Source organism: Lagopus leucura, unplaced genomic scaffold (genome assembly GCF_019238085.1).
Source record: "Lagopus leucura isolate 7727_CA_CO unplaced genomic scaffold, USGS_WTPT01 Super-Scaffold_100033, whole genome shotgun sequence".
In the NCBI taxonomy this organism is placed as follows: Eukaryota; Metazoa; Chordata; class Aves; order Galliformes; family Phasianidae; genus Lagopus; species Lagopus leucura.
Genome location: NW_024962282.1, coordinates 2,888,895 through 2,912,829, shown reverse-complemented (window position 1 = coordinate 2,912,829; position 23,935 = coordinate 2,888,895). Strand labels below are relative to the sequence as shown.

At 39.8% G+C, this 23,935-nt stretch overlaps 1 protein-coding gene across 3 annotated transcripts in view; it reads left to right on the top strand.

The window, feature by feature from the left end:
• Positions 1-23,935, top strand: part of DENND2B (DENN domain containing 2B) — a 153,609-nt gene that overhangs the window by 54,011 nt on the left and 75,663 nt on the right. For all 3 annotated transcript variants that reach the window (XM_042882046.1, XM_042882049.1, XM_042882047.1), the window contains one exon: positions 13,944-14,048. In XM_042882046.1, the coding sequence (XP_042737980.1) occupies positions 13,969-14,048 (80 nt within the window). In that variant the 5' untranslated portion in view covers positions 13,944-13,968. The remainder of the gene's footprint in view (positions 1-13,943; positions 14,049-23,935) is intronic.

The window sequence follows — 23,935 nt, the reverse complement described above, 5'->3', positions numbered from 1 at the left end:
TCAGGCTTATCCTGCGGCTGTTTCTATGTCAAAAAGGCAACACTGGATATGCCTTTTCAATGAGATCATTGCAAAATGAAATTGCTACTAAATTATATTTTACTCACAGTTTTGAGTTGAGTAAGTAGTATGAAAATTAGTGCTAAAACTTTAAATAGAAATACTGGTGCTGGACTGATGCTCCAGATGCTGACTGGATAGAATTAATCATTTCATGCAAATATTTCAAGTTCACATTAAATGTTTTAATATCGTTAAGCAGAAGTGATTGCACATTACAGCACTGCAGCTGATTTGAAAACAAGAAAGGGGACCCTGCTCCTTAATGCACTGGCTACTTGTTCTTTCCAAACGTGCTCAGCTGAGCGGAATGGAGAAGGGTTGTGCTTTCTTCTTTATATGTTTCTGAAGCTGTGTGCTACCTTGTGCTGATTGGCAGTAGAACTGTCTTCCTTTCCTATTGCAAGAAGTGAGATTTGAGAAGTCGCCATCACCAGAGGAAGATGCAGTGTGGGAACAGCCTATAAGAGGCTGTGTGAAGGGGTTTAGGTTGCAGGGATCATGGGCAGCAGTGCCTCTTGAACCACAGATGTGGGCTTTGATCTTCTCCAGCAACAGAATGAAATGGTTAAATTTTGTAGCAGTTCTTTGCATTGAGTCGGTTCCTGCTCCGCAGTCTGTGAAGACAGACTTTTTCCTTAGCAGGATTCACCAGTACAGCGGTCTATTCAAGCCTGCATCTGGGAAGATAGTTAGTGCCTTCATTTATGGAATTCCTGTCATAGAATTTAAGTACTTTATAACAGCAACTGGTCTCTTGGGAGGTCTCTAACGTTATGTACGCAGCAGTAGGTAAATAATTTTAATAAAGGGAATGAGAAATTCTTACAAATCACCAATTACTGTCTTGCAGCCTGGAAAGGCTTAAAAGATGTTGGAGATGGTTCATGGTTGGGTTGTGCATTTCTTTTTACTTTAAAAAGCCTAAAATCTATAAAAATCCCTTCCCTCTTCTCTGCCATTCTGCATGCAGTGTACATGAGGGCGGAGCTGGTGTGTCTGCATCTGCTGTTCAGTGTCCTTGCTCTGCTGGGAGCTCTTGTTACTGCAGGATGCTCTGATGAACTCTATGTTGGCAGGAGCCACTGGCCATAGCATTGTTAGGTGCTGCAACCAACTCAGTATGTTAGATGGGTGACTTGTTGCCTCCTACTACAAGGAATATCAAAACAGGTTCAAATGCTTCCAGTTGTTTCACTGTCTAGCAGTTGGAAGCCTAGTGAATGGAGATTTATAACGCTTAGGGTATCTTGTTCAAGATTCCTTTTTGTGCAGGTGATAAAGGTCTGTACTGTGGGAGCTGGCTTTTGTCTAGAGAAAAGTGCCTCTTCTTCTGATGGCTGTTTACACCTGTGATAGATGGGAAGATGCTCTCTGCAGCTTGTAGGTTCTAAAGGAAGAAAACTCATTTACACAGTAGCTGTGACACCACTAAATATAACAGGAGACCGTGGCAAAATTTCATTTGCAATAGATTAAGTTCTTCATCCCTTTAGCTTATAAAAATTTCCCTCCCTAGCAAGAAAGAGCTCTTTCTCTATTGGATTTTACCTGGTATTTTTCACATTTGTGCAAGGCAACCCTTGAAATTCCTTGTATTTCTTCTAATGGCTTTTCAGTGTTGATTCACACTTTCCTTTTTTGTTTTAGTGTGGAAGAGTGAAATTCCAACAAGGCTGACTTAGTGAAAACTGAATTAGTGCTGATGGCTGGAGAGGAACGTAACTTGATCTTCTTTCTACAGCGCTCGAATCAGGAACTGAAATAATTGTTCTAAGACCTTGGTTGAGATGCCAGAAAATGGAGCGATGCTTCTGCCAGATAGTCACCGCAGAAGTGCCAGACATTCCTTCCCTCTTTGGAGCTTAGGATTGTGTGTGTTGGAGAAGGAAAGTACACACAGGCAGCAGGGGATCACAGTGCTTTTCTCTCTGTGTGCTGAGCATGCAGTGCAGTACCACTGGCAGGCCCCTTAGAGATGTGTGTGAGTGCTGGCAGGGGGTACAGACACAAGGCTCAACTACAGGACTGTTTTTTTTCTTTATTTTTCTTTTTTCACTGTTGAACAGTGGCATTAGTCACTCTATCACAGGATTTAGCAGAGGATATGAGGTAAAGTCCCCAGAAAAAGGGCTGAAGGGCCCATCACACAGCATGAGAAGCTAGCTCGGTCCCTGAAGGGTTCGTGGCTCACTGGAGGAGATGGTGCTGGCTGCCAACCACTAAGCCCAGCTGCACTGGTTGGTGATTTGTGCTTTTAATTGAAACCATTGCACACTACTATAGCCCTGCCTTGTGGGAGCTGCTGGTGCAATAAATCTTGATTTTTTTCATATTAGAAGGATGTGTACTTTGGGGATTTTAAAGTCTCGTGATTTATTTTTTTTTCTTTCCCCTTTTCTGTTGCTATAGCTACTATGATTTTTGTTAACAAAAAGGATGAGAAGTAGTTTGCTGCGCATAGTTTACATTATTGTGATTCTGATATGACTGCCAGTATTCTCTCTGTCCCTTCCTCTTTCCTGTCCCCCCCCCTGCCTGAGTCAGTTCTCTAAACAAACTGCAGGACTCTGGAAACTGCTGGCCTCCTTCAGTCACCAGAGGGTTATATGTGCTTGGGGATTCAGCTTCTGCCCATGAATTAGAGGCTCAAAACACTGAGCTTGAGCTTGTGTTTGCATATTTCACGAGCTGTTACCAGCATTTGGTAACTTCCCACATGAGTGGGATCGCGCCCTCTTTGAGGGACATTGGGAGTTCCCGGCTCTTTCAGTGAGGTCTCACATCAGGTTACCACAGTGTTCAGCAGAATATGGCAGATCCATTTTTCTTGAGGTATTTTTGGGAAAATAGAAAGTTTATTCTGTGAGGAAAATACTAGTGATGGAATGAAAGAACATCTCAGTGGGGAAAGATGAGTTTCTTTCTCTGATGAACATGGGTGCAGGCTCAAAGTAGAGGGGAAGAAGGGGCACATATTTCTCTTTCCTTCTTATTGCCTTTTTTTTCCTTCAAAATATCGCTTGATTTCCTTATTTTCCTTTTTTTTTTTTTTTCTTCTGATATCACGTTAGCTATCTTTCATCTCACCTTTATTCTACCAGTATTCGACTCTCTGACATTTGTTTGATCCTTGTCTCTCTTCCCATTTCTTTACATTCATCTTCCTTTATTTCAGTGGCACAGCTAGGAGGAAAGTGGAGGTTCACTCTTTTTGCTGGCATCATACTCTTCTCCCATTTTTTCCTTTCTGTCTTCTCAGTCTTCTGAGATGAGAGCTGGAGCTCTGTCTGCCTGCTTACACCCTGCTGTGGTTCATCATCATGGGAGCACAGGGTTTTTGGGTTTATTTGGTTTGGCTTAAAAATCTGTAGAGGTTGAAAGAGGGAGTCATTAGCCAGTGGGCTCATAAACACGAAGGGGATCTGAGTCAGAAAACCACTGTGAACAAAACAGGTGCTCATTGCCCCAAGACATGTCAGCTTGCTGGAACGCAGATGCAGCAGACAGAAAGGGATGGCTGTCAGTGACCGCAGAACCTGGGGAGTCTTTGCTACTCATGTGTTTATGGTGAGACCTACATGTCTGGGCCCCACCATCTTTCTGAGCAGTTTGAATTTAAAATCTTCTTTGCACCTATCCAGATTCCCTGGGTAACTGCCAAGTGCAAAAGAGGCAGACCCAAGGTTGTTCTCATTTCTTTGTACAAGCTAGAACAATTTTGTCAAATATTTTCTACTTACATAGAATCATAGAATCACAAAGGTTGGAAAAGACCTAAAAGATCATCCAGTCCAACCGTTCACCTATTCCCAATAGCTCCCACTAAACCATGTCCCTCAACACAACATCCAGCCTTTCCTTGAACACCCCCAGGCTCAGTGACTCCACCACCTCCATGGGCAGTCCATTCCAGTGCCTGACCATCCATGCAATCTCCAGCCAGTTCCTCATCCTCCTGGGATGCTCTTATATCAACACATTGAGACAGTCCATCCCGCTGAATAGTTACTTCACTTGAAGTGTTAGCACTGACAGCTTAAGTGTCATGGACAGGACCTTCTTGTGGACACTGACTCAGAACACTAACACAATTAGTAGGACATACTGATCTAAACAGAAGAGGCGCATAGTAATGCCACATATCAGTTCATGACCTTACTGAGGCACTATTAGCCAAGACCTTCCACTTCAAACTTAAAACAGTACCTTAAGATAATGTCAAATTGCTTTCTGCTTATGTAAGTGAGTTTGGTACTTTTTCACTGCATAGTATTAGAGATAAATCAAAGGACCTTGAGCTGGTTGGCATCAGTTGTTGTCATCACTTCTACTTAAGACCAATGTTTTTCAATCCTCCTGACACTTGTGAAGCATCCATGCCACATTCTTCTCCAGATGCTCCTTGCCACCTTCCTCTGAACTAGTTCTCCTGGTGATATCTACACTGGCCAGGAGAGTTAATTATCTTCAGATTGACCTTTGCTGGAGGCTGTAAGCAGGGTCTGTGAGCAGACTCCTGTTCAGATCTCTGTAAAAACGTGGTCTGAGGTTTCCTTCTGTGCCTGTTAGCAACGTTGCGTATTCTCTTCTGTTTAGCAATGGGAGAGCATAGTTAACACATGCTGGATGTTGATCCAGGCCTCTTGCTTTACTGCTCTGGCTTAACAAGTTGCTTTGTTCCTCTATTTATTTACAGCGTGGGCCGACATACCGAAGGTCACCACATCTCTTTGCAAAGCTTGCCTGAACCTGAATATTCAGTGTGATGAGCAGCCTAACCTGCCTCTCTGAATTTCAGGGTAATATTTTCATCAGTCCTTGTTTTATTTCTTTTTTTCTTCTTTGTTTACTTTTCCACTTCTTTCCCTCCCCACATTAGCATTTTTGTCTTTCATTTTTCCTTTCTTTTTCAGACTGTTACCTTTTTCTTCTGCATACTTTGTCAGGAGAGGAGAGACAGGATGAGGTACAAATCTGTCTGTCCCTTTTCCCACCCTGTCATTACTGACAGGTGAAGGAAGTGTTGCTGTTGGCATGGTAGAGATAATGCTTGTCTGTGTAGGCACCGTAAGAAAAGCATTTCTGTATCCATCCTGGCCTTTGGTAGATGTCTTTCTACTTCTTTGCTCTCAGGAAGGGCTCAGCAAAAGGAGTTTGAAGCAAGCAGACTAAAAGAAGTCCAATGGCCTTCTGAAAATGGATGAGCTTTTGAAAGAGTCATCTGGTGTGCGCCACCATTCGCAGTACTCAAGTTAAACTCCTTTGATCTCAGTGCTTTTCTTGTGGCAGTTTCCCAATTTGTCACAAGAAGTCTGTTGCAAAATGAAAGATCATTTCAGGGGGTTTCAAACTTTGTTTTCAAACTCCCTAAGTGTAAACTTTGCTGCTGCCTCACAGGGTATGGGAGAGGAAGCTCAAGGGTCCCTTTGCACAGACCCGTTATTCATTTGTAGCTCCTCCTGCTCCGATATAATTCACTGCTTATGTACTTACTCCTAAGTATGCCCTTGTACAAGGTGTTTTGGGAAGGTGTTACCTACTCTAAACATACTAAGAGCATCTGCATGAAGAGTTACTGCTGAGTAATTAGTATACTATAAATTATCCACTGCGTACAGACAAGTTCTGATTTGTTTCTGCTTTACAGACTAGGAATTGGGAAATGAAAATGAAGGGTATTTTTCTACACTGAAAAGTTAATTGTGGTTTAAAGTACTTAATACTTCAGTATACTAGATCTTGCTGGAGCCACTCTTTGTGCATACTTCAGGCATTCCCAGGTAGCACAGCTCGCTTTTAAAGAAGATGTCCATACACAGATGCTGCCAGGAAACAGCCTAACTGACATAACTCAGGCAATTTACCCAGTGTCTCTGGGAAATCCATAGCAAAGTGAAGACTGAGTCCTTTCAAGTTTCTGTGTGACTGCATTAAGATACTCTTCCTCCCGTCATATACATTATTCAAACCTTATGCAAGTGATACAACTGCTATTACTTTTGCAGTTTGCACTTCAGTTGTGCTCAGAGTGGGAGCCACATGAGTCTGGCAGGAAGGAAGGGAGGTGAGCTAACAGCACTGGAGACAGCAGCTTTCTCTGTTTTATAGCTATGACCCATGTTTACCTGGCATAATGGTCTAATGAATCAAAATCTTGGAGCAGTTGCAAAGTTGGGATGCTTCTCAGTTGTCCAGCAGACTTCATTGGTCAGTCTTGGGTAAGGAAAGCTCAAAAGTGAAATGATATTCAAGTCTCTTGGTTCCTTCACTGGCAGTTTGTGCTGGCCAGCTTTGAATTGTACTATGATGTTTTTAGGAAGTGGATACGCTCTGTGGAAATGCTGAAGAACAGCCTATTTTGAAAGAATATTTTTTGCAAACTGCTTTTCTCCATTTCTTTCATGTGGTCTTTATCATGCAAATGAAAAAGAACCTTTATGCCTTAAAGCTAATTTACTCTTGCTCCTTAGTACAATTATAATGTTTTTTGTGTCACGAGAACAATTTGCTATTGTGCAAATAATTTTTATTTTTCAATTAGAGGATTATGATTTCATTGAGGAATAAGCAATGGGAGCAGGTGAGCTTGTGAGACTTGAATGGGTATTTTCATGTAAATAACTCAAAGATGAAGGACAAAGGAAGAATAATAACGAGGAATGTTTGTCAGACACTATTTATAAGTAGGTTATTTTCATTCAGACAGACATTGCTGCTGCCACTGCTGAAGTGTTGGCGTTGCAGAAACCGAAGTATATATGCCTAGGATTATTTTGTACTAAACCTTTTATTTCTACAAAATGTGATGACTGGGGGCTTTCAACAAAGAGGTGTTCATAAAGTCTACAATGGGACTTGTTGAAAGGAGTTAACCGATTATGATCGATGCTCAAGTAGAGCAGAAGAAAAAAGTCACTTTTCCCTACAAAAGCCTGATTCAGAACTGAGGCATGAATATATTTTACTTGCTGACGGTACGTGAGAGTAATGCAGATGCTTTGTGTCTAAAACCAGATTTAGTGTTTAAAATCCACATAGAGTTTTTGTTACATTATCTGCACAAATTTCTGCTGCATCCGTGTCTGAGAACAAAATACTTGGATGAATGGTTTTTATCTTTTTCGTCTCTCCTCCTTTTCAAAAAATTCAAAGCAAAAAAATGTAGCACATTTGCAAGGCCTAAATTTTATTTTCCTCCTATGCACACTGGGAATGTGTTTATAATGATTATAGTGCTGTTTATGAAGAGATTTCTGCCTTAAAGAGAAACTTGAAAATGTTGTATACAATGCCACTATCTGTAAGTGCACAGGGACATACTAAATACCTTTGGCATTAGCATAAGAGCAATTTGTTTGGGCTTCATCTTCTCAACTCAATATATTCTTTTTGTTAGATAACAATACAAACTGTCCTTGTGTCTTTCTATTGGTATTTAGTTTTAAGAAGCACATATTTGAAGACATTTTAAGGAACTTGGATGAATGACTGAAAATCAGCTTTAACAGAAGACAAAAAGCATGACTGGTTTGCAGATGAGTCAATTCTTTGCACCAGACAGCTGTATGACTGTGAGGGACTAAGAAAGTATGGCTAGCACGAGCATCAGAGACTAGGGCTGCAGCATTTCAGATTGAAACCAGTTTAAAGGTTACAATATTACCAGCTAACTGTGCTTTAAGTGTTTTAAATTTTTTCTACCTGATATTTCAAATTAAGATAAGCTTGAACCAGTCAATGTGCTTTTTAAAATACAGGCCTTCTCTACTGTATTCAGTGAGAGCTCTTTGACGTACTCCTTTAGCACAGATTGGTAGAGATCATGATGAATTTACTTCCCTGCTGGTATGGCAATAGTTATAATTTATCTAAATTGGAAGGAAGTCTTTATGGGCTGCAGACTGGGCTAGATTGTAGCCCAATCTAGGTAGAAAGCAGCTATAGGGGGTTGCAATAGATGTGGCACATGTCAATACATCTTTCACTTGTGTAAAAAGGCTGGTGAACTTGCATTATGCATTGGACTCTTCTATTTTCTTGTCTTCATTCCATTTGGAAGCTGTGGTTACCCCAGCAGTGTTGGTGGTATGTGGAAAGCTTAGCACTTAACTCTTAATTTGGATGTAAGTTTTGGACCTCAATATATGCATCTACAACTAAGTTGCATTAAGACCCATTGTTGGTTGTATCAGTAAATTTCTGTCAGAGGTGTGGTTGTCACCTAGCTGTGAAAGCCTAGCAGAGGGCTGTCAACTTGACTGGAAACAGGCTTTCACTGGGTTATCAGCAGATAAACTTTGATGAGATTATGGAGTTAATGCTAGCTCAAGTATGTGCCTTTTGCAGTGTCAAAATGGTGGGATATTTGACAAACTCTTTTTCTTTGTGTTTGTTATTTGCAAGCATTATTCTCAGCTAGGGATTGGGATACTGGCAGCTGTATGAATGGCCTGATATTGTTTATTTCCCATAGAAATTATGCTAGAACACAGTACAGCTCAGGCTTGTATGCTTTGCTGGGATGTTTCTGAACTCTTTAGGACCAGCCACGAGGACAGTTTATTTTTTTGTCTTGCAAGAAACCAGTTGGTGTGATTACAGTTAGGTTGTCTTTGTGCTGTAAAAAGAAAACTTGGAATGAGATAGATGAATTAATTCTGAATCTCTTCACACCAGCTCTTGTTGAGCTGCTAATTTAGCTCTCTGTTAGGCTGTCCGGTACTGCATTGTTAAACTTACCAGCTCAGAGAACGGGTATACCTGATGCAAGCACATAATCCTTGCAACAGCATTCTTTGGAGTCTCTGTAGAAGCCTCTAAAGGCAGAAATTCTTTAAGATTTAATTGGACTTCCCACTTCATCAAAGCTGACATGTTGTTCTGGGAGGACATAGTTGCTTTACTGGAAGAGAATAGGCAAACTGTCACAAAGCTAAGTTGCATCTCTTAAATAGAAGCTCAGCTGTAGAACACCTCTTGAAATGGGGGCAAGATTTCCTAAAATGCTCAGAAAAGCAAGTTATCTATTTTAACTGACTTCTTATGCCTACAGACGTTCTGCTGTAGCTACAGCTAAAAAAAAATTAAGTAGACCAAATCAGTCATTATTAAAATGTATTTCTGAGATTTTGTCTTTATCACAAGGTGCATTTTTGAAAAAATGTCTTGGTCTTCACAGCCTGCACTGCTCCCTGTCGTGTTCTCTTGTCAAGTCTCTGCCTTGTGGGGCAGACCAAAACCCATATAACCCCTGATGACCCCACTCCTGATGAGTGGAATTTTGAGAAGAAAAGCAGTCTGTTTTAAAAAGCTGCAGAACATATGCAGATCTCAAGAACCCACGCTGTACTGATAGCATTATCTCGTTTGCAGTACAGATTGGTTTGGTCTGGGACAGTTAAATATAAGATAATCTTTGTAACAAGTAAGACAACAAATATTTTGCATCCAGAGAACCATCACCCACAGACCTTGCTCAGAAGTAACAGCAGAAGGTCAAAGCACACTTGATGCCATTGCTGGACACACACATTTTATTTGTAGAATTTGCAACCGTGTTAATTACAGTGCAAAGAGAGAGAGCTTGGGAGCCTTCTCTCAAAGACTCCCTTCTCAAGTTATTAAGAGCTCTGCATACTCTGCTACTTCTTCTTTGCCACTTTTCAAACCTCATCTGCTCTATGCTGCAGTTTGGATCACAGCAAATGCCTGGTTGAGAGAGCTGTGTCTGCATGAGTGTTGTCTTCTCCTTGTACGAGTTCAGTGCTGGTCAGTAAGCAGCCAAATCTGGATTCTTCTTCATTAAGCTGCCACATAAGCAATGCTGGTGTTCTCACCACTCCAAAACCTGACTTTGAAGGATTTCGTCGTACTCTAAGGACTACTTTATTGGAACTCTATATATTTAATGGAAAATATACCCTAGAAATGAGTGCAATAAGTGGAGTGCAGTGAATCTGTTCTAAGTAGGGAAAAGAACCATATGGATAGGAAGAGCTATTAAGTAGAATATTAAAAAAAACCAAGACACCAAGGAAACACAAGAAAAAGCATGCATGTTTGTTGAGCTGCAAAGTTTCACACAGAAATTGCTTTTCTGCTCCCATTTTACTAACGGAATGGAAGATAGAGAATATGCATTCCTAAATTGACTTATTCCAAGACATCTATTTATCTAAGATGTGTAAGACATCTGAACCGAAATGTAAATAACCAGGTTCAATGGGATCCACCTTACACAGGAGAGAACTGTTCTTACAGTGCAGGAATAGATGGCTGGATTGTGTGTAGGAAAATGGAAGAGTTTCTTGAGCCCTCATGGGTTCTCAGATGGTAAAAACAAATACATAAATTCTAGCACCTAGGCTCATTAGATCAGAATCATAGAATTATTTGTGTTGGAAAGGACCTTCAAGATCATCTAGTTCCAGCCCCTCTGCCACAGGCAGGGACACCTCCCAGTAGACCAGGTTGCTCAAAGCCCCATCCAGCCTGGCCTTGAGTGCTTCCAGGGAGGCTGCATCCACAACCTCACTGGGCAACCTGTGCCAGTGTCTCACCATCCTCACACTAAAGAATTTCTTCCTGATTTCTAGTCTAAATCTACCCTTTTCCTCTTACCACTAGAGGCTGAAATGCGAGTTATGGCTAATTAAGGGTTTAACAGTCATTCTTGGGTTTTACAAATAAATCAAAATACTGGACTTTTTAGGCCAGTGTAGTTAGCTGGTACACTAGGCAGCGCAGAAGCCGTGTGACATGACTATTTTTGGATTTGTTTTTTAACAGTATGTCATAATTCTTGGGAGTGTTTTTTCATTGCTTCATGAAGAATAAAATATAAATATTATGATGGTGAATGCTCTCACATAAACCCAAGGGATGTGATTCTTACCAAAAAAGTGATTCATATAAACTTGCAGGACTGTCAGACTCATTAAAAAGCCCTGAAAGAACATGATTGTTAAATGGTTTGGTTCCATTTTTTTTTCCCCTGCCTTTTGGCTTTGAGATTTTGTTGTTTATGTAAGACTTTAAATTATTGAGTGCTTTTAGCTACACTTCTAAGTACTTCAGTAAATTATTGAAAAGTTTTCTGCCATGTTATTTGGATATTTGGATTTTCTCTGCTTATGCTGGAATAATACCAACATCACCTGCAGCAAAATGCTCGTGAGAAATGAACATCAAAGGAAAATTACATTGAAAAATCTTTACTGTGTACAACAAACTCTCCACTGCATGGAGAGAAACATACATATCTCTAAATGGATCTATCTTGTGAAATGTTACTTTAGGATTCCCATTTTGCTGAAAACAAACCCGTTTGTCATATTTAATATTCAAGTTATCTTTGAAATGTGGAGTTAACTTGATATTTTTGAATATATAGAGTATTTATATATAAATATGTAGACCACAGTGATTTTATCAAGCTGCTGGAAAGCTGAAATTTGAGAAGTGCAAAGCTTCCATAGAAATCATACAATTTGATGTAAATGTATGCTTGCTTTTTTTCCTTTTGATCTTGGGTGTGGGAAAAATGCAAGATGGATGACTTTTAGTGTGCTTTTATGCTGTTTCCTATCTTTTATGGGTGCCAGATCAGTATCCTAATTTTAGGGTCCTGTAAGCTTTGTTGGTCTTCGACACAAAAGCAAGTCTTGCAAAATGACTGTAACATATGCCTGCTAACAGTCATTTACCTTATGCCACACTTGTATGTCTTATTTTTCTCACCTTGACTGCTAATAATTTCTTTAGATTTAATACAGTCAAAGCAATGAACATGTGAGTGGAAACATTAGAAAATCTCCCAGTTCCCTATAGAGTGTACAGACCTAGAAAGTTTGACCAACATCAGAGGCTTTTCTTTCTTTTCCCAGGCAAGTCCTTTTCCAGCCAGAACAGGCAGTCCTTTACAGCCTTGCAATCTTGATAATAAATCAGTAAAACTGCGACACTGGAGGAATTTGGGGAGTTTCAGTATAAAAAAAAGAATAAAAAAAATTGTTACCAACTGGAAAGAAAGTCTCCATGCACTCTGGGAATGCTGAAACACACAAGAACACCAGAGATGGATAAGTAGATCTGGAATCTGTAGTTGGTGTACTTAACTCTGCATTTAGAACTGTAATCACCAGGAGATTTTCTGACCCAATTTGTGGCAGAACTGTTTGTAACGGAGTGGTTAAGAGAATGTCCTTCTAAGTGCAACGGGTGTGTTTGTACAAGGATTTTGTGTGTTGTCAATACCCAGCTTGCTTTTCAGCATCACATTGCAGTTGGCTTCTCAAGCTGTCTGGACTTACTGTGGGTTTGAATAAACAAGTTTTGTAACACTCCTTATTTTTGCATTAACTATATCATTAATGGTTGTAAAAATTGGTAGTTCTGGTCAGCCCCAGGAAGGCAGAACTTCAAATCGCAGTACGTATTTTAGCCTACAAGTGAAGGAGTATCTCAAGTCACTAGGAAAGTATGCCAGAGCCTAGAATCCTTGTAACATCAGGTGGAATAAGTTCTCTCTCATTTATTTCATGATAGACTCAAGACAAGTAAAGATGCTTTTATCTCTCTTTCTTTGCAAAGTATTTAAGTGATTACAATGACAGAGGAGATTACTAAAAAGAGCAGCACTCTACAGAAGAGAAATGTGAGATACAGTTAGCAGTGAGGTATAGTGGCAAATGTTACTGCTTTCACATCCTTGGGGCTACATTCTAGCCCACATCCATAGCGTAACATTCTCCCCTACCTTCCCTACCTGCTCAGCACAACATCTCTATTGAGGTAGTGGGGTTTGGGCCAAATGTATTTTGATCTTGAGCTGTTCCATAGCAAATTTGCAGCAGTGTTACAGCAGTAAGGCTTGTCATTTGGGAGCATAGTTCTTCACTCGCTGCCCTTCCTTTCTTATGTATGTGAGGGACCTTGAGAAGGTAATGCCTTCTCTCTGCATTTATCTCGGAGATTTTTGTTCTAGATTTTTTTCCCCTCAAGTTCTCCTTCCTAACCTCTTTACTAATAAGAATGAATCCTAAAGTTCTGTTTACTGCTTTTATACCTTTTGTGTGAATTCACTCGCAAAGGCTTCTCTATATTGTCTGCCATCTGCATCTTGGCTTTCTTCCATGCATCTGGTATTCTTTTTGCCTCTTAGTTGTACAGAAGAGCAAACAATATTTATGTGCTTCTGACAGCTTTTTGGTTTCTCTTTTTGAGATGACCATTAGTCAGGAGTTGGTGAAGTCAGGAAGACACTAATGCTCCCTTGTAATGGGAATTCTAGAATGCATGACTGGTAATGTAGGGTCTTCGACATGACCAAAATTTAATTTAGAGCTTTTGATTTGTTACCAATTCTCGTGCCTTACTAGGGAAAAGTAGAATTTAGTAATGATTCTTTATATTATCTGAGGCCTTTAGCCAGTAGAAGGCAATTTTACTTAATCAGTCTTGTGGCTAATAGAAAGAATAGGCTGGAAACCTTCTGTAGGCATTTTCATGTCACAAGCAGATCTGAAAACTATATTCAACCTTATTGCTATTGAATATATTTCACTGTTTGAAATTATTTTTGTAATATTCATGCACCTATACTTTAGAATCATGAAAAAAAATTCTTCCTTCAATTTAGAAGCTTTTGTGTGACTGGAAGCCAGACATAACTATGTTACTAGTAACTGGATGAGGATGTGAAGCAACAGCAGTAGAGAGATAGGATGTGGTTTCTCAGGACCATAACAAGAATAATTGCATTTTATAGAATAAAAAGCATTCTGGAGTTGTGCTTTTACAGAGTGTAGTGCTTATAGCAATCTTGAAAAGTTAATTGTCACTGGGTCTTACTGATGCTTAATGGACTTCTGTTCTCACAGATATCCAGATTTCTAGAAAGCAGAAATGACCATGACTGCCAACAAGAATGCCAATATCAACAGCAGAGCTGGAGGGAGTAAAGTGCCCCAGGACAGTCTGGATAGGTAAGTGAACTGAAGGCTCTGAGGACTGTGAATTGTGGACTCTGAGGAACATTTGTCTTTTTGGAAGGAAGTCTTTGTTCAAAGGCAAGAAAACTCTACTCTGACAGAGAGCTTTGCTGGGTTGAGGGAAGTTTTTTGTAAATTAGAGGAACTTTGGTATGAGAAGTCCTGTTTTTGGCATGTTTCTGTTGCATTATTGTGGCTCACTGGCAGGTTATGATGACTGCAAGAAAGAACTGAGGCATTGTGTAGGCCTCAGCCAGCTAGGGCTAAATTTCTGGACCACGTATCTGTGTCTGCTTTTCTGGATTGCTAATCCCCAGTTTGTATTTTGCATCAGTTTCTGTCACATTTTGTATGCTTATCTGCTTTGGCAGATAGAGTGAAGTGGCTGCCTCGTGTTGCAGGTCTAGAGCAGCAAGTGTGAAAGGGTTGAATGTAAAATACAGGGAGCATCTTTGTTGTTTTAGATAAGAATAAGAAATGCTTATTTGTGATCCTTTCTGTAGCATGAGGTCATTTATGGAGCAAGTAGATCAACTATTTACCATTCACAGGTAGGGGGAAAAAGTAGCCTGTCTCATTACTATGTAATGTGTTGCCCAGACTCAGTACTGTAGCCAAAGATGCTTTAACTCCCCAGGCCTGGCAATCCTGAAGGAATCAGTCTGTTTAGACTAGGCCATGGAAGACAGTGGGCTTGCAACATTGGCCATGTTTATGTGTGGCTTGGGAATGCTAGAGTGACAAAGTTGCAGTCAGTCAGGAGGCTGTGATGTGATTGTGCACAGTGATGTAAAAGCCTGTAAATAACAGGTATCTTTCAATCACGATACAGCAGAAAGTATAGTGTCAGTAATTGCTTCCTTGTGCATTATTTTACAATGAAAAAAGACTGTTTAGAAGATGTTTCCCTTGGGCAACTCTTCTTTGGAATATTGCTTTGGAATGCAAATAAACAACTCATCTGCAGTCAACAAGTTCATACATCCCAGTCAGAAGGAGCCTTGTTCTTGGCCACAGTCTTCACAAAACTTCACAAAATGCTGATTGATTCAGCTTGTGGCCTTCACAGAGGACAGATCCACTGGCTCCTCCTCTTCTGTTGTTGACAATTGCAAAACCATTGCAGACATTTGCTGCTCTTGTAGAACAGTCTGTTTTGAATCTCTCTTCTACACTGCCTTGCTTAATAACATGTCAGTATCTTCACTTTTCTTTCCTTTTGGATCAAAACAAAACTCTGATATTAATGACATAGAAAAAGAATGCATAAATAACTTGCACAGACTTTATGGAGTCTCTGTACTGTGGTAATACTGTTATGCTAGGTATTAGACATAGTGTCTTCCTCATTTATCTACCTTAGAAAGTTCAGAACCCTGAAAGACATTAAGCAGGGTGCAGTAGAATAGTTTTGCATCCAGAAATGAATGTGCTAGAGGGGAAAAATGATGGAATTCTCATTTATTCCTTGAACACTTTGGGAGCATGGTTGTACTAATGTAATTGACATGCTCCAGTCACTTTGAACAGGGAGGGCTGGATCAGTTCCAGCCATGCTTTCCTGAGGGTAGCACACCTGATAAGCTGTACCAAGGCAATTCCTAGCAGCCAGCAGTACAGTGTATGTATCAGAGGGTTATACTGGGAGATCTTCGTTGTTTCAAACGAATTTGTAAAGATTGTGATTCAAGTGAGTAGAACACAGTTTAAAAAAGGGAAACAGGAATTAATTTTTGAGATTTTTTAGAATGGAGGCAATGAAACCAATTTTTTCTTTTAGTACTTTACTTTTTAATTTTTTTCTTTTATTTAAAGCAGAATCTCCGTTTTGTGTTTAAACTTTCTGGCTTTTTTTTTTTTTTTTCAGTTTTGATCATCCTTCCATATCTGATGCACATATGTTTGCCACTTCCTTGCCTTTTGTGTCTAATCATCCTTTTCTCTCGCTATACCTTCTCTCTTGTCTACATATCGTATTGCATCACAGTAGTTTCAGGAGACGTTCCTGAGTTGGATGGATGGTCTTGTCCTGATTACCATGGGATAGGTTGGCTACAAAGTAGATGTGAATTAATAATCACCTTAATAATCTGCACTAGGCAGAACCCTGACCCTGGTCTGGCTTCTGCTAGTGACTTCCTCTGTGGTGTTGTCACACCTTTCCCTTGTCTAAATCTTTCATTATGTTGATTTGCCTTTCTTCCTCCAGGTAATGTTCTGGTTTCACTTTTCAAATCGGGCATCTGGCTGCATCCATCCTAGTGCCTTTTGTTGGTCATATTATGCAACAGTAGATTTGTTAAGGCTCAGCAGAAATTGACCTACTATCCTTATACAATTCCTGCTTCATTAGTTTGTGCATTTGGGATCTCTTCAAATCTGTAGAAAACAGAATAGTGAGGGTGTGAGGAGAAGGAGTGGATAAAGGAATCCCTCGAGACATACACACATGTGGTTATTAAAACTAAATCCTTAATAATATCTGGCATTCTCATGTCATTAATCATCCTTTCATCAGTGCAGACAGATTGTTAAGTGCTGGGAACTTTGGTCTGGACTTGAGCAAACCTTGCACCTACTCTTCCATTTTAGAATCTTTTCCATTCTTAATATCTTTGAAAATTCTGTAAGATACTAATTTATTGGATAATAACTGTCAAATAAACTTGTCTTTCCTTATCATTGCTATCTGTTTTGATTAGAATTTTTTAGAAACTGTTTTTATAAGTATAAGCATGAACCTGAAGCTGATGAAAATCTTTGAGTTGCACTTGCATGACAGGTGAGGAGATGAACAGATTGTCATGCACCAGTTCTCCATCCATTATTTTGCCTCAAGTAATCTTCTTCACCTGTCTTTGTGAAACCTTGTAAGAGGATATCTGAGTCAGCAACGGGGATTCTTCATCTTAGACTGTAAATCAATGGAGTAAATGCTGGCATTATAAAACTCGAAGGCCTGCAGAATTTATTGCAAACACATTCAAAGATCCACTTAAACTAAACAGCTGTTGTCTCAATGTAGTACCTAATTTGAATGGAGATTTGGAAAACTGCATATATAATTTGTAGCGTATAGTTTCAGTAAGGGCTGATACTGGTGTAATACAGATGCATTTGTCTCTTGGTGTCTAAGAACTCTTTTTGGTGTTATTTCCTTGTCCTAGTTTTGTCACAGTTTATGCAGATGCAAGGTATGATGCAGTGATGTAGTGTTCCTATCTCTTTCAGATACAAATCACAGTGAAATCTATAATAGTCTTTCTGACAACTTTGTTTCCCAAGCAAATCATTGTAGACCACAGATTTGAATTTTAATCACAACTATCTTCAATGGAGAGAAGGTGCCTACACTGTCTATAGCATACCTGTACAATGTCTTTCAGGCATCAAGATTCTTGCAGTAACTCCTTGGTCCCACTGACATGAGTTACCCCTCATGCCACTTCTTCTCCACAGTTGCGCTAGTGGAAATTTAGGAAATGAGGAGGAGACAGAAGAAAATGAAGACTTTTTAAGAGGAGGATAATCAGTTTCTCACCTGAGAAACTGAGATTCATTGATTTCTTCTATGAACACAGGAGAAAACCTTTTGATCTGAAGACAGTGAGGTGGTTTAAATAAACATACATACTGATTACTTTTGAAAATATCTGGAGTTCACTGATCATTTGTTAAAAGTGGACATTTATATGTGCCTTAGGTGGTATGAGTTTGACTGTGCTCTGAATAGAAAAAATATTGTAAAAAGATGACAAGGATGGTTAAAGTTATAGAACACTGTCTCTATGAGGCAAGAATAGATTGTCCTGCAGTCTTCAGCCTGGAGAGGAAAGGGGTGGAGAGTGGCGTTAAGAGAAGTCTCTGGATTTATAGGTGGAAGAGTGATGGTGAATAAGGAAAAAAGCATTTATTTTCATTTTAAAACAAATAGGCTTCAATGTAAACTAGAAGGAGACAGTTTGAAAGGAAGATACTTCTATGCAACGTGTCTTTAAGCAGTGGAACTTCGGCAGGAGGTTGCAGTTGACAAATTCATGGAAGAAAAATCTATAAAAGGCTTTTAACTACAGCAGCAAAATCTGTGAGGCAGCAAGTCTTAGGCCTTAGGCTCAGTAGCACTGCATGCACATCTTGTTCTTGCTTCCTTCTTTAGGCATCTGCCTAGGTCTTGGTCGATAACAGAGCCAGGACTAGGGGTGCTTTTTGGCCCAGTGGGAACATACTGATGTTGTTTCCTGATATGTAGCTGATACATCTGCAAAATGATAGTTAAAGTTACGAAATGACACTATAATTCTGGCTTACAGTGAACTTCAAGGACACAAATTTAATCCTATCTTATGAGTCAGTAATATGTAAGCCAAGGAGCAGAAGCTCAGGAAAGCACCTCATGTGTAGTTGATTGTTCTTAACAATTCTGTCAGGAAGAAGCTCTGCAATCTTGTTTACTCTCCAGTGGGAGAGCACAGCGAACAACTGGTGTGTGACTGTTAAGCAGCACATGTCTTCTTGGTTTGCGTGCCCATACTTAAGAGCATCAACATAGGATCAATTGCAGCTCTCCCTACAATGGCTTGCTTTTCCTTACAAAATAATATTGATTTTAAGTCATTTCATGTTTGTTGTCTTCATAATTTATGCAGAAATTTAGCTTGAATTAATGCATTAATTTATAGTGTTTGTGATTAATATTGTGATTTTTCCAGTGCAATTTTAAATGTAGAAATGACTCTACCCACTCTGACCTAAAAATCGCACCAAAACTGTATAGTACTAAAATAAGCCCGTAGTTATGTTTTTGAGGTTATGTTCTACCTAGCAAAATACAGTTTTCAAATCTATTGAATTTATTTGGCCTAGCAAAAAAGGAGAAGAAATTAAAAAATAACTGGAAATAGAAGAACTGTGCTCCTGCTAGGTGGTGCTGCCTTGAAACAAACAGCGTTTGAATGAGAAATGGAATAAATTTTGGAAGATGAATTTTTAATATAGAAAATATTAAAAAAAAATTATGCTGATTTTAGCAGCATGTACATAGAGAGACTGCCACAATAAACTGGAACAAACATCCTTTTAGTTTCATGTCACAGGGCTTGATTTGGGAGGTGGCCAAAGCAGAAGCCAGTCTTTGTTCCAGTTGTGCGAAAGGACTGTGGCTTTTAGTCTGGAAAAGTACGTCACTGTAATCTTGTTAGTTTCGGCACGGGTTGGGTTTGTGGTGTAGGCTGTTGTCTTTCCACCCAGTCTACACAGAAGTGGTATCATTCTCACTGAATTGGAGAGTGCTCCCCAGCTGGGCAATCATGATTTAATAACCTGATAAACTGTGGCTGCTGATGTCAGTGGGTTATGGAGCAGAGCGTCTGAAATTTGCACCAGCAAAGAATTGCTTCTTCAAATTACTTCAGCACAGGGTTGCAAGTTGTTAAGATCTAATAACATCCGTAGATGTTTCTCTTTCTAAATACTTCTAGTTGGATCTTTGAATCAGATACAATCATGCATGATTAAAACTAAAATCTGGACTGATCTTATCCACGCAGCTTTGCGCTTTTGTTTTCAGTTCATTCCGTCTGCTTTAATTGACTGGTACCTTTCAAGCAGCGACTTCTGTGCACATTAGCAATCAGATTTCCACTAGGATATTTCTGATCTCTGAGATGCATCTCTCTTCTAGCCTGCAAACCTCTAAGTATAGGTTTTGGTTTTCACCTCCCAGCAGTGAGTAAGGCCATTCCAGCTATCACCAACCATTTGTCAGCTCCATTAGCCTGACACGCACCGAGATTTGTTTGTGCTGACTTTGTGGCTCAGGCCCTCAGAACTTATGTTAAAGGGAGAGAATTTTAATTGGTAGGAACTGGCTTACTTCCAGCGTAGGTGAAGATGATGCACAATATAAATCAAATGACTCGTATCTCTTCAAAGATACCTACAGTGTTCTTGCCTAATTGTTTATAATTCTTTACATGTAACATAAAACAATGACATATTTCCCAGCTAACTGAGCCCATGGAGTAAGTCTATGTCCAAGCTGATAATGAATCCTGGTTTATTTGCTGTTATTATAGATAACGTTGCTTGAAATTCAGAGGGAAGGGTCCTCAGGCTGATGCACGCTCTTGCTTCTAAACCAGAGATCAGGTCTGGGCTGGCTTTCCAGGGTCTTTGTGTAGCCCCTATCAATCCTGTGAAGGGGAGGCCAGATGCTCTGTCTCTCACACAGCAGATCTTTGCACATGGTTGGTGCTTACTTCTTGTTTTGGGGTGTTACCAATAACTCAGTCCTAGTCAAGCCAAATTCATTGAATTTACAGCAAATACCTTTTTTGAGTAAAATTAATTCTTAGTACTCATTAATAAACCTAGCTGGAATATTTTATTTCCTTTGAAGAAAGAATTTTGTGGTTGTGGCTTGGGCAGAAGATTTAGAAATATTTTGCCTTAGGAACTAAAACCTTGAGAATTGTTAAATAAAGGAATTTGCAGATGTATCTGGCATTAGGTTTAACTGATACTCTGAAAATGTCCACATTGTAATGTGAGCAACAGTGGCAATTGTTCACTCTAAGACCAAACACATGATGAGTTTCATCTCCATGTTAAACAGTAGACACTGTCCAAATTTCTTGTCAAGATGGAATCCAGTCTGCCTGTACTCACAAATGATCTTCTGACTAGTGCAGAGGAGTTGTGTTCAGAGCCAGACTCAGTGCTGTGGATGAACAGGTAAGGCAGGTCACTGCGAAGCAGCTCCCTTTTTGTTGCTGTGAGTATTGAAGGAGATTACCTGGCTGTGTTCACCATGGTAGAGCTCTGGTCTCACCATGAGAAAAATATTAATGAAACAGAAAGGTAAACACGGTGTAATTTTTAGCATATATTCATTTCATGTGAATATGAATTTAAGGATTTATGATATTTATTACTTGCATAAGGTTTTCTGGATGGAGCTGCTGTGAAGAAAGCAATAACTTGAAAATCAGAGGACTCATCTTCAGCTTCTGTGCGTGCCTTAAGATCTTGTGTGCATGCAGGAAGCCCGTGTCCTTCAACTATCCTAAAAATGTGCTGGTAGTGCATTTTCACTTCTATTTTTTCCTCTTTTAACATATTTCTGCTGCATGTTCTTCAAAGCATGAGGCTCTCCACGCTCTAAAACAATGAGGCTTTGTTCTTCTTTGAAACTCATAAGTGTGCAGTTTTCCCAATAATCACTGTGTGGTTCCCATCGTTTTAGCATAATTATGATGTTCTCTTATTAATTATGATGTTCTCTTATCTCCTCTTTTTTTTTTTATTTATTTATTTTTAATAAGTATGTGAATGGTGATAGAAAATCTGCTTCCTTCCCTTTTATGGATGGCAGCATTTCAGTTATGGTTTTCACCCAAGTTCAAAACAGCATGGGACAAAAATCTCTCTACCTGGGCTCAAAATTTCATTGAATGGTTTAAAGGAGTCTCCATAAAATATCAGTTGCAGATATGCAGGGGGTCACCAAACCACTCTTCCTGTGTAAAAATGTCTTGAATGATGTGGCCATTTAAGCTTAAGAAAATTTAGTGGGATGGTTGGATGCCAACTGACATTGTGTTGTAATGATATACTGTGGGAAAATATGCTGGTGTGTTTGCTGCTGCCCCAACTCAGCATCAAAACAAGCAAACAGATTTAGAAGAGAACTTTTCTGTGCAGTGGACATGCAGGTGTAGATGCTGAAGTCAAGAGCAGAGAAGGCAACAGAGCTGGTAGTAGTTGGTGGTTTTGCACACCTTTAAGGAGATCTGATTCAGTGGCTTGGCAGTTGCTGTTTCATGCATAACATTTCATGTCCAGGCTCTTGTTGTCAAGGATTCTGGTGGGAGTGGAGTGAGACTTTGGCTTGGAAATGAGTGATCTGCGATTGCCTAAAGCCAGTCCTTGATTTTGTACCTTTCAAAAATCAAGCTTGTTTTCTCCATCAGTTGAGGGGTGGTGGAGGCTAAAATTGCTCCCAGTCTGAGCACCCCTTGCTGTCGGTGTTTAGAAAATGATACAAATAAGCTTCAGCCAGACCACTGTCTAAATGGAATAACTGATGCAAAATCTGTTGTACTCCTTTGAAGAGGAAACAGCTTGAACTGTGCACTGACAGAATTTCAGAAGGCTGGTTCCCAGCAGCTCTACGGTATGCTTGGTTCAGAAAGAAATACAAAGCTGCTATTTACGTGGCGAGGTTGGTGGTGCGTTTGGGACTGCTCAGCCCTGAACTCAGCCTGTGGGAGATAGGATGGTGCTTGCTGTTACCAGAAACAAGTCAAAGCATTGGTTGAAATGACCCTGAAATTGAGAAAATCGTGAATAGAGGCTTTGATTTAATAGCTGCCCTATATCTGTCAGAAGCATTGGTGGAATGCTGACTTTATGATGGCCTGAGGCACCATGTTCCTGTCCCTCGCCTTGGTCAGATGTGACCTTTGGGGAGGTGGATCAGGAGGTCCATGTTTGAAATTTCTTCAGAAGGGCTGCAGAAATGTTCTTGCAACCACAGTCTAAAGGTCTAAAGATGTGAGAGAAGAGCAGTTTGTGAGGAAAAGTGAGAGCTGCTAATTAGATGAAGAGATGAAACTGGGAAAATGGACCTCGTTTTTGGCACTTCGTTAGACTGACACTGAAATCTATATTTATTTAGTCACGGATGGTTTCTATTTTTGCACGAATGTAATCAGTAGTAGAAGGGCTTGAACTAAGCAGTTATATATTTTTGCAGCAAATAATTACAACAGCAGGGTTTTGGAAGTGTTTCTGATGTCTTTCTAGTGCTTTTACTGCACTGAAATGTAGTCAGTAAAAGCAATAAGCAAGATATTTGCTAAAGCATTGAGCGCTGCATTAGAAAAATCAGAGCAGGAGTTCTCTGACTTTTTTTTAATTTATTTTTTGGAATGGGGATAAAAGTTGGACAGAAGTCCACAGGGTTTACAGCACAGGAGTGGTGTGCAAAGCATTTTTACAGCAGACTGCCAAAATTTCATGGTTTCTGGGGGAAGTTGTTCTTAGGAATGAAAATCGGTTTCTGGATACACCGACAAAGATACAAGTCATGAGCTTTACTAATGATATTTCATATTCCATGAATATCTGTTAGGAGCTGCTCTATGAGCCTCATCTCTTTACACTTAAGCTGTTGGAAAGCCAATGGTGTAGGGGAACAATTTCTGTTCTCTGCCATAATCAGTCCAGGTTTGAGCCAGAAGTTTATTGATAAAGACTGTGTTCTTTTAGCTGCTTAGTGTGCTATTTAGTTATCCTAAAATGTAATTTCCCACTTGAGCAGAACAGCAAATTCAAAGACACAAGGAGTAGAAAAGCTGTGTGTTTCTTCCCTGGTGGAAAAAAGCAGTTTGTCCAAAAAGGCAGAGCGAGAAGTGAACTGATGCATTCTCATGTTCTTTTCACTGACTTTGTCCTCTAAGTAACTGTAATGACTATTCCACTATTCCCCAGGTAATATGGTGTATAGAAACTGTGAATTAGCCAAGTGCTTGATACAGTATCCACGCTGAGTATCATCCTTCTATTCACTCTAGGGGAACATTAACAGCAAACGGCCTTTAAAAGGAAATGAAATTTTAACTGTTTCCCTGCAAGGAGGAAAACAGGTGCTAATGGAAATACAGTTAGATGCAACCCGTATTATTACAATGCATACGTACAAAAGATGCTTATACTGCCTAGAATGCTTTGAGCAAGAGAATGTTTGAGCAGAGTGTCTCACAGTAATGCTCAGCCATCTGTAGAGGAGAATCCCATCTCATTTATTCCGCATAAAGCCAAGGAGTTGCAAATTTGTGCCTGCAGTCTTTAGTGATGTATAGGACTTTTGGGTCATCCAT